This window comes from Schistocerca cancellata, chromosome 3 (genome assembly GCF_023864275.1).
Source record: "Schistocerca cancellata isolate TAMUIC-IGC-003103 chromosome 3, iqSchCanc2.1, whole genome shotgun sequence".
Classification (NCBI taxonomy): Eukaryota; Metazoa; Arthropoda; class Insecta; order Orthoptera; family Acrididae; genus Schistocerca; species Schistocerca cancellata.
The window spans coordinates 556,739,175-556,755,791 of NC_064628.1; the positions used below are offsets into that span (position 1 = coordinate 556,739,175).

General features: G+C 41.3%; 1 protein-coding gene across 1 annotated transcript in view; it reads left to right on the forward strand.

Moving 5' to 3' along the window:
* LOC126175399 (Ca(2+)/calmodulin-responsive adenylate cyclase) overlaps positions 1–16,617 on the forward strand; it is a 501,843-nt gene that overhangs the window by 409,618 nt on the left and 75,608 nt on the right. Inside the window, exon 20 of the mRNA XM_049922190.1 lies at positions 9,779–10,001. Within this exon, the coding sequence (XP_049778147.1) occupies positions 9,779–10,001 (223 nt within the window). The remainder of the gene's footprint in view (positions 1–9,778; positions 10,002–16,617) is intronic.

Here is a 16,617-nt window from a genome sequence, read left to right on the forward strand (position 1 = left end):
CTACTAACTCACAGGAACTAGCTACATCAATTGCACTACAAAGTATTGCTTCTGACTGCAGTAAACACTCTACCAACATGGTTAGATCCTTCGTAAAAATTTCACTGAACTTCTCAGCTTGAACCAACTTGTACCTATAACAGTTTGAGCTTCACTGCTTCCTATTAGCGCTTGGAACTGGAACAGCTGTGACAGTTTGCAACTATAATCCGAATTGTTTACAGGTCCATCCTCATCTTGTGTTTGCCGTGCCCCGTGTCTGACTGACTCCCTTTCTGTAGTTTCCAGAGACCTTCTAACCTAAAAATGCCCAGCCCCCTCCACCTACGTATTCACTTCTTGTGTGACATGGACCCTTGACCTATTAAGCAGAATCTGAAAAACCCACCACCTTGTGGTGTGAGTTAAGGAATCTGCAGCCCACATGGCTGCAGAACTTGACTGAGCCTCTGATTCAGATCCTTTACTCATCTCTGCACTGAAAGTCCATAGTCAGTCCTGTCAGTTGTGCTACAGATGGAGAGCTCTGCCTTCATCTCACAAGCAAGATTGGGAGTCTTGACCACTTCTATGAGCTGCCTGATACCAGAGAGAATCTACTCCAATCCAAAGATACACACACATAATTGGTACTGGCATAAGTCACCACTGCAGTTGCAGTGTGTTCTTCATGGCATTTGGGACCAGCTTTTCCACGTCTGGTATGACTCCTCCCAGTATGCACACAGAGTACGTGCTGGATTCCTTCCCCTCCTTGGCAGCTATATTGCTAAGGGTGCCATCACATGCCTAATATTGGAACTCCTAGCTACCTGTAATCTAACCCTGTGAGACTGCCCAAATTATGCAGTCCAAGAGATTTCCCCTGAAACAGGGCAAGTGTCTGCATCTGGCTCAGGATGTTTATCAGACACAGTCACCACTTGAAATCTGTTTGTTATATGAATCAGGGAGGCCCTCTGATCAGCCCCCTGGAAAGGTTTGCACTGCTTGTCACACCTTGGAACAACCTCGCATTCAATCACAAATGAGGAGTCAGGTTCAGTGCAAGCAGTATCCAGGATGGCCACAGTAGTGGACCAATCTGGGAACTTGGGGACATACTGGACATTCCTCAGATCCCCACATCTGACCCCCACTGTGATGACCATTGGCAACAGCCTCAAGCTGTGTGACAGAAGCCAGCACCATGATGCCGATTGACATCTGCGTCAAGCTGTGTGACTGAAGCCAGCACCATCTGGAGCTGTGAGTAGAGCATCATTTGTACCTTCAGTCCAAAGACTTGTTTAATGCAAGCCTCTTCATCTCTGAATAACTACTGCACCCTTTATTCATTTGAACGTGCTTACTGTAGCCACCTGTAGGTTCTTGTTTCCAATTTTTACCCTCCCACCCTTCCCTTCATTCCAATTTGAATATAGCTTTACATCTCAGGAAGTGTCTTAGCAGTCAATGACTTCTTTTAGTCAATTTGTGCCACAAATTTCTTTTCTCCTCAATTTGACTCCTTAGCTCCTCATTGGTTATTTGATCCATCCACGTAATATCCCGCACTCTCACTACATTTCAAAAGCTTCTATTATCTTTTTGTCTGAATAGATTTTGTCGACATATCACTTCCATACAAGAATATGTTCCAGACAAGTACATTCAGAAAAGACTTCCAAATATTTCAGTTTATATTAGATGTTAATAAATTCCTCTTGTCTTTACAAATGCTTTTTTAAGTGGCTTATGGCAGATCAGATATAGAGAAATGGAAGCCCAGGTGGTCAATGAAAGGGAAGTTTGTTGTAATGAAGATAAAAATTCAATTCTCCTTCTTTGAAGCATAATTAACCATACAAGAAATACTTCACAATTAAGTATCTGTTGATGAATGGCATTATATACATAAGCCTAGTGGACCGTTGGCCACAGAAAACTGAATCGCAATTACCAGCGTCAAAGTATTGGTTCACAAGGAACTGATTGTGTCTAATCAGTATTTTTGGCTTTGGGCTGACTGGGTCACAAAGATAAAAGTTGGACATCAGGTAAGGAATGATTTTTTTGGTCATATGATGCATTACAGAATTTATTCATCATCAGATATTCAGGAGCAATTGCTGCACATAGATAAGGCATTTCAAGTTGTATGGGAAACAAACATTCACAGACTGCCTGTGAATGTTGTTTCTCATACAACTTGAAATGCCTACATGCTGGAGACAGGACATTGAGCCTGAAGAGGTCATTGTGGTGTGCTGCTTCTGGAGAGTGGACCAGTATCATCTCCCAAACCAGGAAATCCATTTAAGCATGTTTGCTCTTAGGATTAGAACACTGGAAACAGCAATCCCTAGGAAGCCCTTGCAAATGAGCTATCCAGTCCCTGTATGACTGTCCAATTTTATTTTTTTTTTTCAGATGAAAGTCCCATGTCAAGTGGCTGCCATGTCTACTTGGATATCAAAATAGTCCAACAAACAGGATTTTAAAGGTCCATATTGCAAAATATTGGATTTTGACCTCCGCATTGAGCTGCTGCAAGGCAATGGCCTTGCCGCAGTGGGTACACTGATTCCCATGAGATCACCGAAGTTAAGCGCTGTCGGTCGTGAGTGGCACTTGGATGGGTGACCATCCAGCCGCCATGTGCTGTTGCCATTTTTCGGGGTGCACTCAGCCTCGTGATGCCAATTGAGGAGCTACTCGACCGAATAGTAGCGTTTCCGGTCAAAGAAAACCATCATAACGATCGGGAGAGCGGTGTGCTGACCACACGCCCCTCCTATCCGCATCCTCAGCTGAGGATGACACGGCGGTCGGATGGTCCCGATGGGCCACTTGTGGCCTGAAGACAGAGTGAAAAAAAAAAAAAAAAAAAAAAAAAAAAAGTGGTGATAGATTTATGCTCCTGCGTAGGGAGGGGGACTGGAAGAACTGGACAGGAAGGGAAAGGGAAGATACAACTTACTATACAACAGAGTAAAGCCTATGACATGGGATCAAAACAGCAGGAAGTGTTACCATGGAAATTTTGAGTAAAGATGAAGAGGTAGTGTACAAAGATCACAACGATGTCCTCCAGAGATGGGAAGAATCTCTAAAAGAGCTATATGACACAGATTGCAAACCAGAAACTCTGGAACTCGAATCACTTAACAGCGTAAGTGATGACGAGAAAAGACTAACCATCATATTGGAAGAAGTAAAGTCTGCCATAGCTGCAATGAAAAATGGCAAAGCGATAGGTACAGATACAATACGGGGAGAAATATTAAAATGCTTGAACCAAGATGGAATAAGAGAAATTTTGAGGTTATGTAATAAAATATATGACAGTGATGAATTGCCTGAGGACTTGCTGACAACAGTAATGATTCCATTACTGAAAAAAAAAAAAAAAAAAAAAAAAACAAGGAACCAAGAAATGCAGTGATCACAGGAGAATCAGCCTCATTGCACATGCAGCCAAAGTGATGTTAAGAATAATTAATAAGAGACTTGAAGAATCTTGGAGGAGAATCTTGGCGAGGAGCAGTTTGGCTTTAGATTGAATATGGGCACCAGAGACACAATAGGCCTCCTACGTACGAATCTTGGGAGAAAGGTTTATTGAAAAAGGAAGAGACCTATATATGTGCTTCATTAATATAGGAAAGGCATTTGACAATGTGGCTTCGGACAAGCTGGTGACTATAACGAGGGAAAAGAGAGTGGACTGGAAAACCAGAAGACTTGTACGTTCATTATATCTTAATCAAAAAGCCTAACTAAACTGAGAGGAGAAAGTACAAACTGGATCGGACTAGGAAAATGAGTGAGACAGGCTGGCTGTCTATCGTGCGAATTTTAAAATTTTCCCGGCGAATTGACTGTTCAAACAAATTTTGGGCTTGCAGCCGGTCGTCGTTCAATACTTCGCACGATATTTCAACTGGGCACCTGCCAGTCATCTTCAGGTGAGCCGTCGCAGACTGGCGATAACGTCCTCTGCTCCGCAATATATAGCGTACTGTAACTATTCTGCGCATGCGTCGAAAACTTGATAGTTGAACCAACACTGCCCGCCGGCAGCGCCCTCGCTGGTGGAATAGCGGAACTCAGTCGTCCTCTGCGTTGCTGTTTGCCACGGCCTTCAACGCACTCTGTCATCTTCGATTTGAGCAAATCGTGGACATTCAATGGAGTATGAGAAAACAATGATTTTGTCCACAGCAACCTCTTTCTGGGACTCCATTATTAAAGAATCCGTAGAAATACGACTGGCGGAAAATCTGTTAAACCGTGACAGCGGCTACCAGCTGGACAGTGCATGGAATCCCATCATCTCCACGATTTGCTCAAATCGAAGACGACAGAGTGCGTCGACGGTCGTGGCAAACAGCAACGCAGAGGGTGACTGAGTTCCGCTATTCCACCAGCGAGGGCGCTGCCGGCGGGCACTGTTGGTTCAACTATCAAGTTTTCGACGCATGCGCAGAATAGTTACAGTGCTCTATATATTGCGGAGCAGAGGACGTTATCGCCAGTCTGCGACGGCTCACCTGAAGATGACTGGCAGGTGCCCAGTTGAAATATCGTGCGAAGTATTGAACGACGACCGGCTGCAAGCCCAAAATTTGTTTGAACAGGCTGTCTATCACCTACCCATTTCAATCTCTACTTAGAAAATATGATTGACCAATGCTCATTAGATGACAAAGGAGTAGAAATTGGAGGAAGAAGAGTGGGATGTTTGAGGTTTGCTGATGACACGGTCCTTCTAGCCACAGGGGAAAAAGAATTACAGGATTTAGTGGACACCATTGAAGCTAACGGAAAAAAATTATGGAATGAAAATTAACACAAAGAAAACAAAAGTATTGGCACTAGGAGGAAATAAAAATTATGCTCTATGGAGAAATATTAGAACAGGTGCAAAATTTTAAGTATCTTGGAAGCAGGGTAGAAATCAAAACAAGGATAGCAATGGCTAAAGAGGCATTTTATAAGAAAAGGAGAATTTTCTGCAGCAGCCTGGACAGTGAACTCAGGAAAAGACTCATAAAAGTCATGTATGGAGTGTTCTTCTGTATGGCATTGAAACATGGACTCTGAGGAAGAAAGACAGAGAAAGGCTGGAGGCATTTGAGATGTGGACACGGCAGAGGATGGGAAGAATAAGTTGGATGGACAGATTAAAAAATGAAGATGTACTGAGAAAAGTAGGAGAGAAAAAACAGTTACTAGATGTAATATCATCATCATCATCATCATCATTTAAGACTGATTATGCCTTTCAGCGTTCAGCCTGGAGCATAGCCCCCTTATAAAATTCCTCCATGATCCCATATTCAGTGCTAACATTGGTGCCTCTTCTGATGTTAAAACTATTACTTCAAAATCATTCTTAACCGAATCCAGGTACCTTCTCCTTGGTCTGCCCCGACTCCTCCTACCCTCTACTGCTGAACCTATGAGTCTCTTGGGTAACCTTGCTTCTTCCATGCATGTAACATGACCCCAACATCTAAGCCTGTTCGCCCTGACTGCTACATCTATAGAGTTCATTCCCAGTTTTTCTTTGATTTCCTCATTGTGGACACCCTCCTGCCATTGTTCCCATCTACTAGTACCTGCAATCATCCCAGCTATTTTCATATCCGTAACCTCAACCTTGTTGATAAGGTAACCTGAATCCACCCAGCTTTCGCTCCCATACAACAAAGTTGGTCGAAAGATTGAACGGTGCACAGATAACTTAGTCTTGGTACTGACTTCCTTCTTGCAGAAGAGAGTAGATCATAGCTGAGCACTCACTGCATTTGCTTTGCTACACCTCGCTTCCAGTTCTTTCACTATGTTGTCATCCTGTGAGAATATGCATCCTAAGTACTTGAAACCGTCCACCTGTTCTAACTTTGTTCCTCCTATTTGGCACTCAATCCGTTTATATTTCTTTCCCACTGACATTACTTTCGTTTTGGAGATGCTAATCTTCATACCATAGTCCTTACATTTCTGATCTAGCTCTGAAATATTACTTTGCAAACTTTCAATCGAATCTGCCATCACAACTAAGTCATCCGCATATGCAAGACTGCTTATTTTGTGTTCACATATCTTAATCTCACCCAGCCAGTCTATTGTTTTCAACATATGATCCATAAATAATATGAACAACAGTGGAGACAGGTTGCAGCCTTGTCTTACTCCTGAAATTACTCTGAACCATGAACTCAATTTACCGTCAACTCGTAACTGCTGCCTGACTATCCATGTAAGGACCTCTAATTGCTTGCAAAAGTTTGCCTCCTATTCCATAATCTTGTAGAACAGACAATAACTTCCTCCTAGGAACCCGGTCATATGCCTTTTCTAGATCTGTAAAGCATAGATACAATTCCCTGTTCCACTCATAACACTTCTCCATTATTTGCCATAAGCTAAAGATCTGGTCCTGACAACCTCCAAGAGCCCTAAACCCACACTGATTTTCATCGAATTGGTCCTCAACTAATACTCGCACTTTCCTTTCAACAATACCTGAGAAGATTTTACCCACAACGCTGATTAAAGAGATACCTCTGTAGTTGTTACAATATTTTCTGTTTCCATGTTTTAAGATTGGTGTGATTACTGCTTTTGTCCAGTCTGATGGAACCTGTCCTGACTCCCAGGCCATTTCAGTTATCCTGTGTAGCCATTTAAGACCTGACATTCCACTGTATTTGATGAGTTCCGAATTAATTTCATCCACCCCAGCTGCTTTATTGCACTGCAATCTATTGACCATTTTCTCCACTTCCTCAAATGTGATCCTATTTCCATCATCATTCCTCTCCCATTCTACCCCGAAATCTGAAACATTACTGATCATATTTTCACCCACATTGAGCAACTCTTCAAAATATTCCCTCCATCTGCCCAAGGCATCCACAGGATTCACCAGCAGTTTTCCTGACCTGTCCAAAATACTTGTCATTTCCTTCTTACCTCCCTTTCAAAGACTGCTAATTACACTCCAGAATGGTTTTCCAGCAGCCTGACCCATAGTCTCCAACCTGTTTCCAAAGTCTTCCCAAGATTTCTTCTTGGATGCTGCAATTATCTAATAAAAAGCAGAAAAATAAATTGGATTTGGTATATATCAAGAAAGAATGACGGACTGATAAAAACAGTTTTAGAAGGTTATGTAGAGTGGGAAAGGAAGCAAGCAAGGAAGGAAGAGATTTCATATACTGGATGACGTGATGGACGGTACAACATACAGCAGCCTTAAGAAGGAAGTAATGGATCATAGAAAATGGAGGGCAAAGGAGCTGCTAATATAGTGGAAAACTGATGATGATGATGATAGGGAAAAAAAAAAGTTCACTGCTAGACATTACCTGAGTCCTGTGATCGATTAAGTGCTGCTTTACCAGTGGGTCAATGTGAGATAACTCTGTGGAGATATATGGTGATGGCAGACATCTATAACATCAGCTCCTGAGCCTGTTGGGTCCTTTGTAGAAGTAGTAAGACTTGAGTCGTCCAATCTGTAGATGTAGACACATTTAAATGAGGAGCGAAGATCAGTCCATCAGAAACTTCAAAAGCACGTGAAGAAGCACTGTTTACCTGGGGCATATCACAAGTGTGCACACAGAAAAATACCACTTTGTCATTTGAAGTAAGCAATGCCAGCTTTGACATAGAGAAAATATGGTCCAAGAAGACAATGAAAAGAAAGTTTGTTGAAATGAGCATACAACATCAACTCTCCTTCTTTGGAGCATAATTACACCACACAAGAAATAGTTCACTATTAAATTTCTGTCTTTGAAAGACCAGATGGACTGTCAGCCGCTGAAAACTGAATCATAGTCACTAGAGTCAGAGTACAGGTTCATAAGAAACTGATTGAGTCTAATTACACAAACAATGCATTGGACCAAAATTCATAAATTCCAGATGTCTGTGCTGTAGAGGCTAAGTCTCACAGCTTGAGGATGACTGCTGGCAGCCCCACATAACACCAAAGGTGAAGATCCCAGACAGGTAGACCAGCATTGAATGACAGGTCACAGAAGGATTCCAGCAGAGTGGTTAAGGAGCTGTGGCAGCAGTCACCGTAAAGTCCAGAGAGAGCTTGTTTGTGCAGAACTGACTGGCTGTAGCCACATGGCAGCCTAAAAACTGTTGAGACACCAGACTACAGTGAGACCTCTTTTCGAGTGTGTGTGTGTGAGTCCATGCTGACTGTGCCGTCTTGGTGCAATGCTACTGCTGCCCATCGGTGAACTAAGTGCTGAGAACTGCAGTAGCGGTGTTCACCATTGTACCAGTTTTAATTTTGGCATAAGCCACCTGTAGTGCAGTGTTGTTATGCTGGAGGGCTATGAGCCCAAAGACGACAATAGCCATTCTGCGTTTTTTACCCTCTCTTCTTTGACCAACATCAGTTATTTTTTACTTTTAGTGTCTCATTTCCTCATCTAATTCCCTCAGCATCACCTGCTCTAATTTGACTAATTTCCATGACACCTGTTTTACTTTCGTTGATGTCAATCTTACATCATCTTTTCAGGAGGCAATCCATTCTGAACAACTGATCTTCCAAGTTGTTTGGAACATCTGACAGAATTACAAAGTCACCTGCAGATTTCTTCTTCTTGAAAACTGAGCATATTTTACCTCTCTCGGATATTTTTCTCACGATATAGTATAGTTTTGTCATGACTGGCTCTCCCAAGAATCTCAAGAATTCAAGGAGAATGTCATCTATTCCCTTAGCCTAGTTTCCAGTTAGACTTTCAGTGTTCTGTCAAATTCTGTATCGTATCTCGCATCTCATATTCAACTGCTTACTCTGCTCCTTCTATAATATTGACCTCAAGTTTGTTTCTCTTGTAGAGCCCTTCAGTGTTTTCTTTCCACCTTTCAGCTTACCCTTCTTTGCTTAGTGTTGGCTTGCCATCTGAGCTCTTGATATTTACACAGCTGGTTCTCTTTTCTCCAAAGGTTTTTTTAAATTTTCTGGTAGACAGCAACTTCCTTTCTCCTAGTCATGAATGCTTCTACAGGTTTGCACTTATTGGCTAGTTACTCCTGCTTAATGATTCTGTATTTTCCGTCACTCTCATTTTTAAATATATGTATTCCATTTCACCTTCTTCATGTTCAGCATTTGTATGGACACAAGTGTAGTGTGTGAATAAGCAGACATTGCCTGTTATTTCTCAAATTGTTGAACCGTTTACCCTATATAACATAGTGATTATTTTACAAAATGCCATAAAGAGATGACAGTTCCAGATGCATCACAGTTTCTACCAACTATTTACAGAGTACAACAATGAGCTGTAAAAATTAAGTACTTCATCAATTAAAAATTCTTTACATCACACTGTAAAATGCATCTGCAAACAGTTCATACTTTTCACATGTTTTATGCGTGTACTCGTTACTGAAAGGAAGTGTGCTAAGATAGTAGCAATAAAAATTACCAGTAGTCTTAATTTAACCAGTGTATAATAACTGTATTTCAGTTGTTGCCTAAGCTGTAATTTAGAAATTAGTAGTGAAGGTTTTGGATTTTTGTGTGTGTGTGTGTGTGTGTGTCAGAGAGAGAGAGAGAGAGAGAGAGAGAGAGAGAGAGAGAGAGAGAGAGAGAGAGAGAGAGACCCCTTCATTGTTTTCATCCAACAGGTTTTCACTCAAATAGGAATGCTCATTTGGTCCATGTAACTGTGTAATAGTGCTCCTTTGTGTATTTATTTCAGTTGAGAGTGAAGTTTGTATTTAAGAGCTGATTTCATTTCAGCTTCTTGGAGAAGAGAGGTTCAAAGCTATTGATAAAATTAAGACTGTTGGATCCACATACATGGCTGCCGTTGGCTTGATGCCTGATTTGCGTATCCTGGATGACGATGATGATGCAAGTGCGGGGTATTATCTCAGCACTTTAGTAGAATTTGTGTTTGCTATGCGTGAAAAATTAGTGAACATAAATGAAAATTCATACAACAACTTCATGTTGCGTGTTGGTAAGTTTTTATCAATAATCATTATAAAGTTTATTATTAGTTCTTTAAAATATTTGGAAAGAGTTGCATATAGTTACCTGAGAATGTGATTTACTAAATTCTTGACACTTTATTTCATATGAAACAATCACAAAATGCTTCAAAGCATTTGCTAGTTTTAATCTACCTTGTAGATATCTAGACTATATTCATGTAGTATTTGAAAATGAGCGCACTTAGTGACCTGGAACCAATTTTACATATAATTTTCTAACTGACAGCCCCCTGCAAAATGATGAAAGGATGAAAAGTTTATCGCTTACTAAATTTTCACTGTTAATGTAGTAAAACTGAAGCAACAGGCATGACCTTTTGTTGTTATTTATTTACCAGTAACTCTGTTACAACACATTTTGCAGACATTATTCTCATATACCATTGAATGCACTTGCAAAAATATATCAATGTACAACACATACCTCAGGAGTTATGATGTCATACACACTGCAATATGTAATTGGAAGGAGAAACAGCATTGGTCATATTTTTTTGTTTTATTATCCACAAAATCTATTTTCGGTCACTTAGTGACCATCCTCAGTGCTGTAATATACAATTAAAATTGGTAGGCACTGGTATCAACAAGCTTAGAGCGATCACATAAAGCATAAAGATTCGTTTGCCACGAAGACCTAGGCTGTAGGGAAGGGACCGTTTGATGTGGAATGGGTGGCAGCTGTCGTAATGGAGGTACTGTTGCTTGTTGGTGGGTTTGATGTGGACGGACGTGTGAAGCTGGCCATTGGACAGGTGAAGGTCAACATCAAGGAAAGTGGCATGGGATTTGGAGTAGGACCAGGTGAATCTGATGGAACCAAAGGAGTTGAGGTTGGAGAGGAAATTCTGGAGTTCTTCTTCACTGTGAGTCCAGATCATGAGGATGTCATAAATAAATCTGTACCAAACTTTGGGTTGGCAGGCCTGCTTAACCAAGAAGGCTTCCTCTAAGCGACCCATGAATAGGTTGGCGTACGAAGGGGCCATCCTGGTACCCATGGCTGTTCCCTTTAATTGTTGGTATGTCTGGTCTTCAAAAGTGAAGAAGTTGTGGGTCAGGATGAAGCTGGCTAAGGTAATGAGGAAAGAGGTTTTAGGTAGGGTGGCAGGTGATCGGCGTGAAAGGAAGTGCTCCATCACAGCGAGGCCCTGGACGTGCGGGATATTTGTGTATAAGGAAGTGGCATCAATGGTTACAAGGATGGTTTCTGGGGGTAACGGATTGGGTAAGGCTTCCAGGCGTTTGAGAAAGTGGTTGGTGTCTTTGATGAAGGATGGGAGACTGCGTGTAATGGGTTGAAGGTGTTGATCTACGTAGGCAGAGATACGTTCTGTGGGGGCTTGGTAACCAGCTACAATGGGGCGGCCGGGATGATTGGGTTTGTGAAGTTTAGGAAGAAGGTAGAAGGTAGGGGTGCGGGGTGTCGGTGGGGTCAGGAGGTTGATGGAGTCAGGTGAAAGGTTTTGTAGGGGGCCTAAGGTTCTGAGGATTCCTTGAAGCTGTGCCTGGACATCAGGAATGGGATTACCTTGGCAAACTTTGTATGTGGTGTTGTCTGAAAGCTGACGCAGTCCCTCAGCCACATACTCCCGACGATCAAGTACCACGGTCGTGGAACCCTTGTCTGCCGGAAGAATGACGATGGACCGGTCAGCCTTCAGATCACGGATAGCCTGGGCTTCAGCAGTGGTGATGTTGGGAGTAGGATTAAGGTTTTTTAAGAAGGATTGAGAGGCAAGGCTGGAAGTCAGAAATTCCTGGAAGGTTTGGAGAGGGTGATTTTGAGGAAGAGGAGGTGGGTCCCACTGTGACGGAGGACGGAACTGTTCCAGGCAGGGTTCAATTTGGATAGTGTCTTGGGGAGTTGGATCATTAGGGGTAGGATTAGGATCATTTTTCTTCGTGGCAAAGTGATACTTCCAGCAGAGAGTACGAGTGTAGGACAGTAAATCTTTGACGAGGGCTGTTTGGTTGAATCTGGGAGTGGGGCTGAAGGTGAGGCCTTTGGATAGGACAGAGGTTTCGGATTGGGAGAGAGGTTTGGAAGAAAGGTTAACTACTGAATTGGGGTGTTGTGGTACCAGATTGTGTTGATTGGAATTTTGAAGTTTTGGAGGGAGTGGAGCTGGAAGTGGGAGATTGAGTAGATGGGAGAGACTGGGTTTGTGTGCAATGAGAGGTGGTTGAGCTTTGCTGGAAAGGTTGTGAAGGGTGAGTGAGTTGCCTTTCCGGAGGTGGGGAACCAGGAGATTGGATAGTTTTTTGAGGTGAAGGATGGCATGCTGTTCTAATTTGTGGTTGGCCTGTAGGAGGATGCTCTGAATAGCTGGTGTGGATGTGGGAGAGGAAAGATTGAGGACCTTTATTAAGGATAGGAGTTGACGGGTGTGTTCATTGGCTGAGTTGATGTGTAGGTGAAGGATTAGGTGGGTGAGGGCAATGGATTGTTCAGTTTGGAACTGGTATAGGGACTGATGGAAAGAAGGGTTGCAGCCAGAGATGGGAACTTTAAGTGTGAGGCCTTTGGGGGTTATGCCAAATGTCAGACATATATATATATATATATAATAGAGGGAAACATTCCACGTGGGAAAAATATATCTAAAAAGCGCTGGCAGGTCGATAGACACACAAACATACACACAAAATTCTAGCTTTCGCAACCAACGGTTGCCTCGTCAGAAAAGAGGGAAGGAGAGGGAAAGACGAAAGGATTTGGGTTTTAAGGGAGAGGGTAAGGAGTCATTCCAATCCCGGGAGCGGAAAGACTTACCTTAGGGGGAAAAAAGGACAGGTATACACTCACGCAAACACACACACACACATATCCATCCACACATATACAGGCCTGTACACAAGCAGACATTTCTTGTGTCTGTGTATATGCAACATAATTACACTCCACATGACATTGTGACAAATGAACATAGTCAAAGTGTAAAAAAACATGACGAGTAGACACATGACATTTTTTCAAAGATATGAAATGGATGTTGGTTGCTGTAGCAGAATTATTGTGCAGCTATGTGCTGTAATCATACTGCTATCAACTGTGCTGTGGGTACATTTAAAATCAATAATCTTCATGTTTATTCAATTTAATACTTTTGAAGCATTTCACAAATATAGTTAAAAATGATAGCAGAATGGTATAGAACTTTTACTAAGCTATTCATTATTATATTTTGTGCCTTCGTAACAAATCGAAACACATCTGCAGTTCTTTTGGAAGCTACACTCAAACCCAATTTGGAGCCTTGCCATTCTTGAGAAGTGCATTTCCCAACTGAGCTATCAGGACATCACTCAAGGACACCCTCACAACTTTGGTTCTATCTATATTAAGTTTTAAGATAGGAGTTCTGGTCTGTTGCTTGCTTTTAATATGTAAGGATCCTGTGCAGAGCAGAAGTTTTGTTCTTGAAACCAGATTCTTTATACAAACAAAAAGCATCTGAATTATATAGAACATCATGGTATATCCCTTGGAAAAGTCAACTCGTGTGATGAGTAGTAAACATGTGGCTCGTCACCGTGCATGCATACTATCATCATTATGACTGTCACACACAAAACTCACTGGGGCCGGAGTTATTTCCCTATTCTGTAGAGCAAATATTGGCCGAAGGTATATTTCATAGCCATTGGTCATTCTTGACCAAAACTTTTCAAAGTGGAATGTGATAAGAAATTCTTGCCACAGTCTTGTATACTAGCAATTCAATCTGCAGGTCAACTCAGTGAGACAGATTACAAAGTGCAAAGCAGGTAGCACCGAACTTTTTAGTTAACTTACCCAAGTGCTTGTGCCACATCAGTTTATTATTCATTGGGGTGACTAATATCTTCATTGAGTTCTCTTTCTGGTACATGTAAGTGCCTAATATACCATCCTATCTACAGCTGAATATGAAGCTGCAACAGTGTCATCTATACAAAATTAGTTTAGTGTTGTGTACTGTCACAACAGAAGGAACATGGTTCATTATTGGTTACAGTGCAAAGATGTGAAGTAGTGAAAAGGCTGAAAAATAGTACATTTTAGCTTCAAAATCTGTCACACAAACCAATAACTTCTCAACAACCAATAACAACTAACTTCCTTGGCTTTGTGCTGGCCCTTACGTAACCAAGTAATAATTACAAACAATTATTTCATTATTATAATGTTAACTTTTCTTGATTAACATTGAAGAATTACACATTTGTGGAGTTTTAAATATGACAACACATTCTCCATAAAAAGCTAACACATCTGAAATAACAGTTTTTGTCAAACAGACACCTTTCCTGTACAAATTTAGGTTTTAACACATGTCTTCGATAGTTGAAGATTTCAGCTGCAGTATTTAACTATTTTAGTTGCCTACATTTGTAGATGTTTCAGTGCTAAAGTTTTATTAATTCCTACAAATAATCCCATTAGAGGTTGTTAAAGTTTCAGATGTTTGCATTTTCAATGATTGACTAAGACATTTTACTGTGTTTTCCAAATAAGTTTGTTTGAAAATTCTGCATATATTATTTAAAAATTGCATTCTATTAAGAAATTTGTGTTTTCATGATTGTGAAACTATTGAACTGACTTGACAGAAATATGTATACATGCAATTTTCATTTTTAACAGAGTCATAATTTTTCAGCTGGCCACTGTGGTCGAGTGGTTCTAGGCGCTTCAGTCTGGAACTGCATGACCACTATGGTCGCAGGTTCGAATCCTGCCTCAGACATGGATGTGTGTGATGTCCTTAGGTTATGTAGGTTTAAGTAGTTCTAAGTTCTAGGGGACTGATGACCTCAGATGTTAAGTCCCATAGTGCTCAGAGCCATTTGAACCATTTTCATAACTTTTCGTAAGAAACGAGAGGATGAACTTTGTCTTCTGCAAGGCATTAAATTACTTTAAATTATGTTAAACAATTATTTATATGTGATAACAGAAAGGAACATAATCATATATTTCAACAACATTATAATAATAAATAATAAAATTACTGTGTATCGCACACTACAGTAGAAGCATGTATCAATTGGTCCTATTTTAACTGGTATCAGGTATTTCATTAACTAGTTTAATGTTTTCAAGGTAGCGCCTAAATTTAGTTATAAAAGTTAGTGACACCTCAGAATGTTGTGCACATGTTCACCATGTTACTAATGTAGGAACAAGGAAAGGGCACTTTCACATAGTTTGGTAATCCCAGTGTGGATGCCAAGGAGGGGGAAACACCCTTAATTAATACAAAATGATTCATGTGTAGGCTGTTGCTATATCATCAGCTGGAGTGATGATTTTATAAGAAAAATAACTGAAATTTATCTTGATAATGTAAGGAGTAAGGGCTATAAGATAACATTTCACCATACATTACAGATGCTAAATTGTGAAAGGCATGTAAACAAGTCAACTTTGGTAGATTTCGAAGTTTTGGAGTAGACACACACACACACACACACACACACACACACACACACACACAATGCGCGTTGCTGACATTGTCCCCACACTGCAGCTTACATGGATTGAGGGTTTGTCTCTGGTAGTGGTGGAGTGGGCTAGGGAAGAAAAGAGGTATGGAGTAGGAGGGTGGGAAGCTTGGGGAAGGGAAGCTGATGGTTAAGAGGGAGGAGGCGGCAGCAGGTGCACAGTATATGAATATTAAGTTAGTTGAAGGTGGAGGAGGAACTATTGATTTCGGCTGCTGTTGGACTTCGTGCAGAATCAATGATGATGATTGAAAATGTGTAGTGGACCAGGATTTGAACCTGGAATCTCCTGCTTACTAGGTAGTTGCATCAACCACTGCACCATCTGGCCACAGTGTTTATTATAAATGCACAGACTACCTCAATATGCCTCCCGGCCAACCAACATTCCCACCTAGTGCCACTTATCCACAGTCCCATCCATATCCTCCACACTTGTTACATAGAGATTCTTGTAGCAGGTGCAGAGGTGATACTGTTCTAGCTGCTGGCATGGGCAATTGCGCGTGGCACATGATGATGGATGAGAGTGGATTTGGAGGTGAGGCGGGAGGGAGGGAGAGAGTGAGAGAGAGAGAGAGAGAGAGAGAGAGAGAGAGAGAGAGAGAGAGAGAGAATAGAGGCAGGGGTGATGGTGAGGAAAAACCAGATGATTCCATAATCCTCCAGGCCTCAGTCTCCGATAGCCCTGCTCTAAATGCAAACCTCCCTCCTATTATTCCTTCTTTCCCCCATTGTCCACTCCATGTGGCATAATCCTATATTAATTGAAGCATTCTATACTGTTTTTAACAATCCCTAACTAAATTGCCCCTTTGAACCAAACTTAGACTTCAGGCTATGCTTCACATCAGAATGCCACCAAATCTAGGAATTCAGTTTCACATTCATTGGCTTTGCCAACTTGCAACCAACCCCAGTGTAGCCATAATGGTGAGGGATATATGTATAATCATATTCTGTCAGTAAGTAGAGTAACACTAATTCTGCAACATTTAAAATTCTTTTCATGTTTTTACTTCACATACATTTAAATGGCTATTGGATTTCTGTCAAAAATCCATGCTGAGAAGGAAGGAGAGGAGCTTTCAG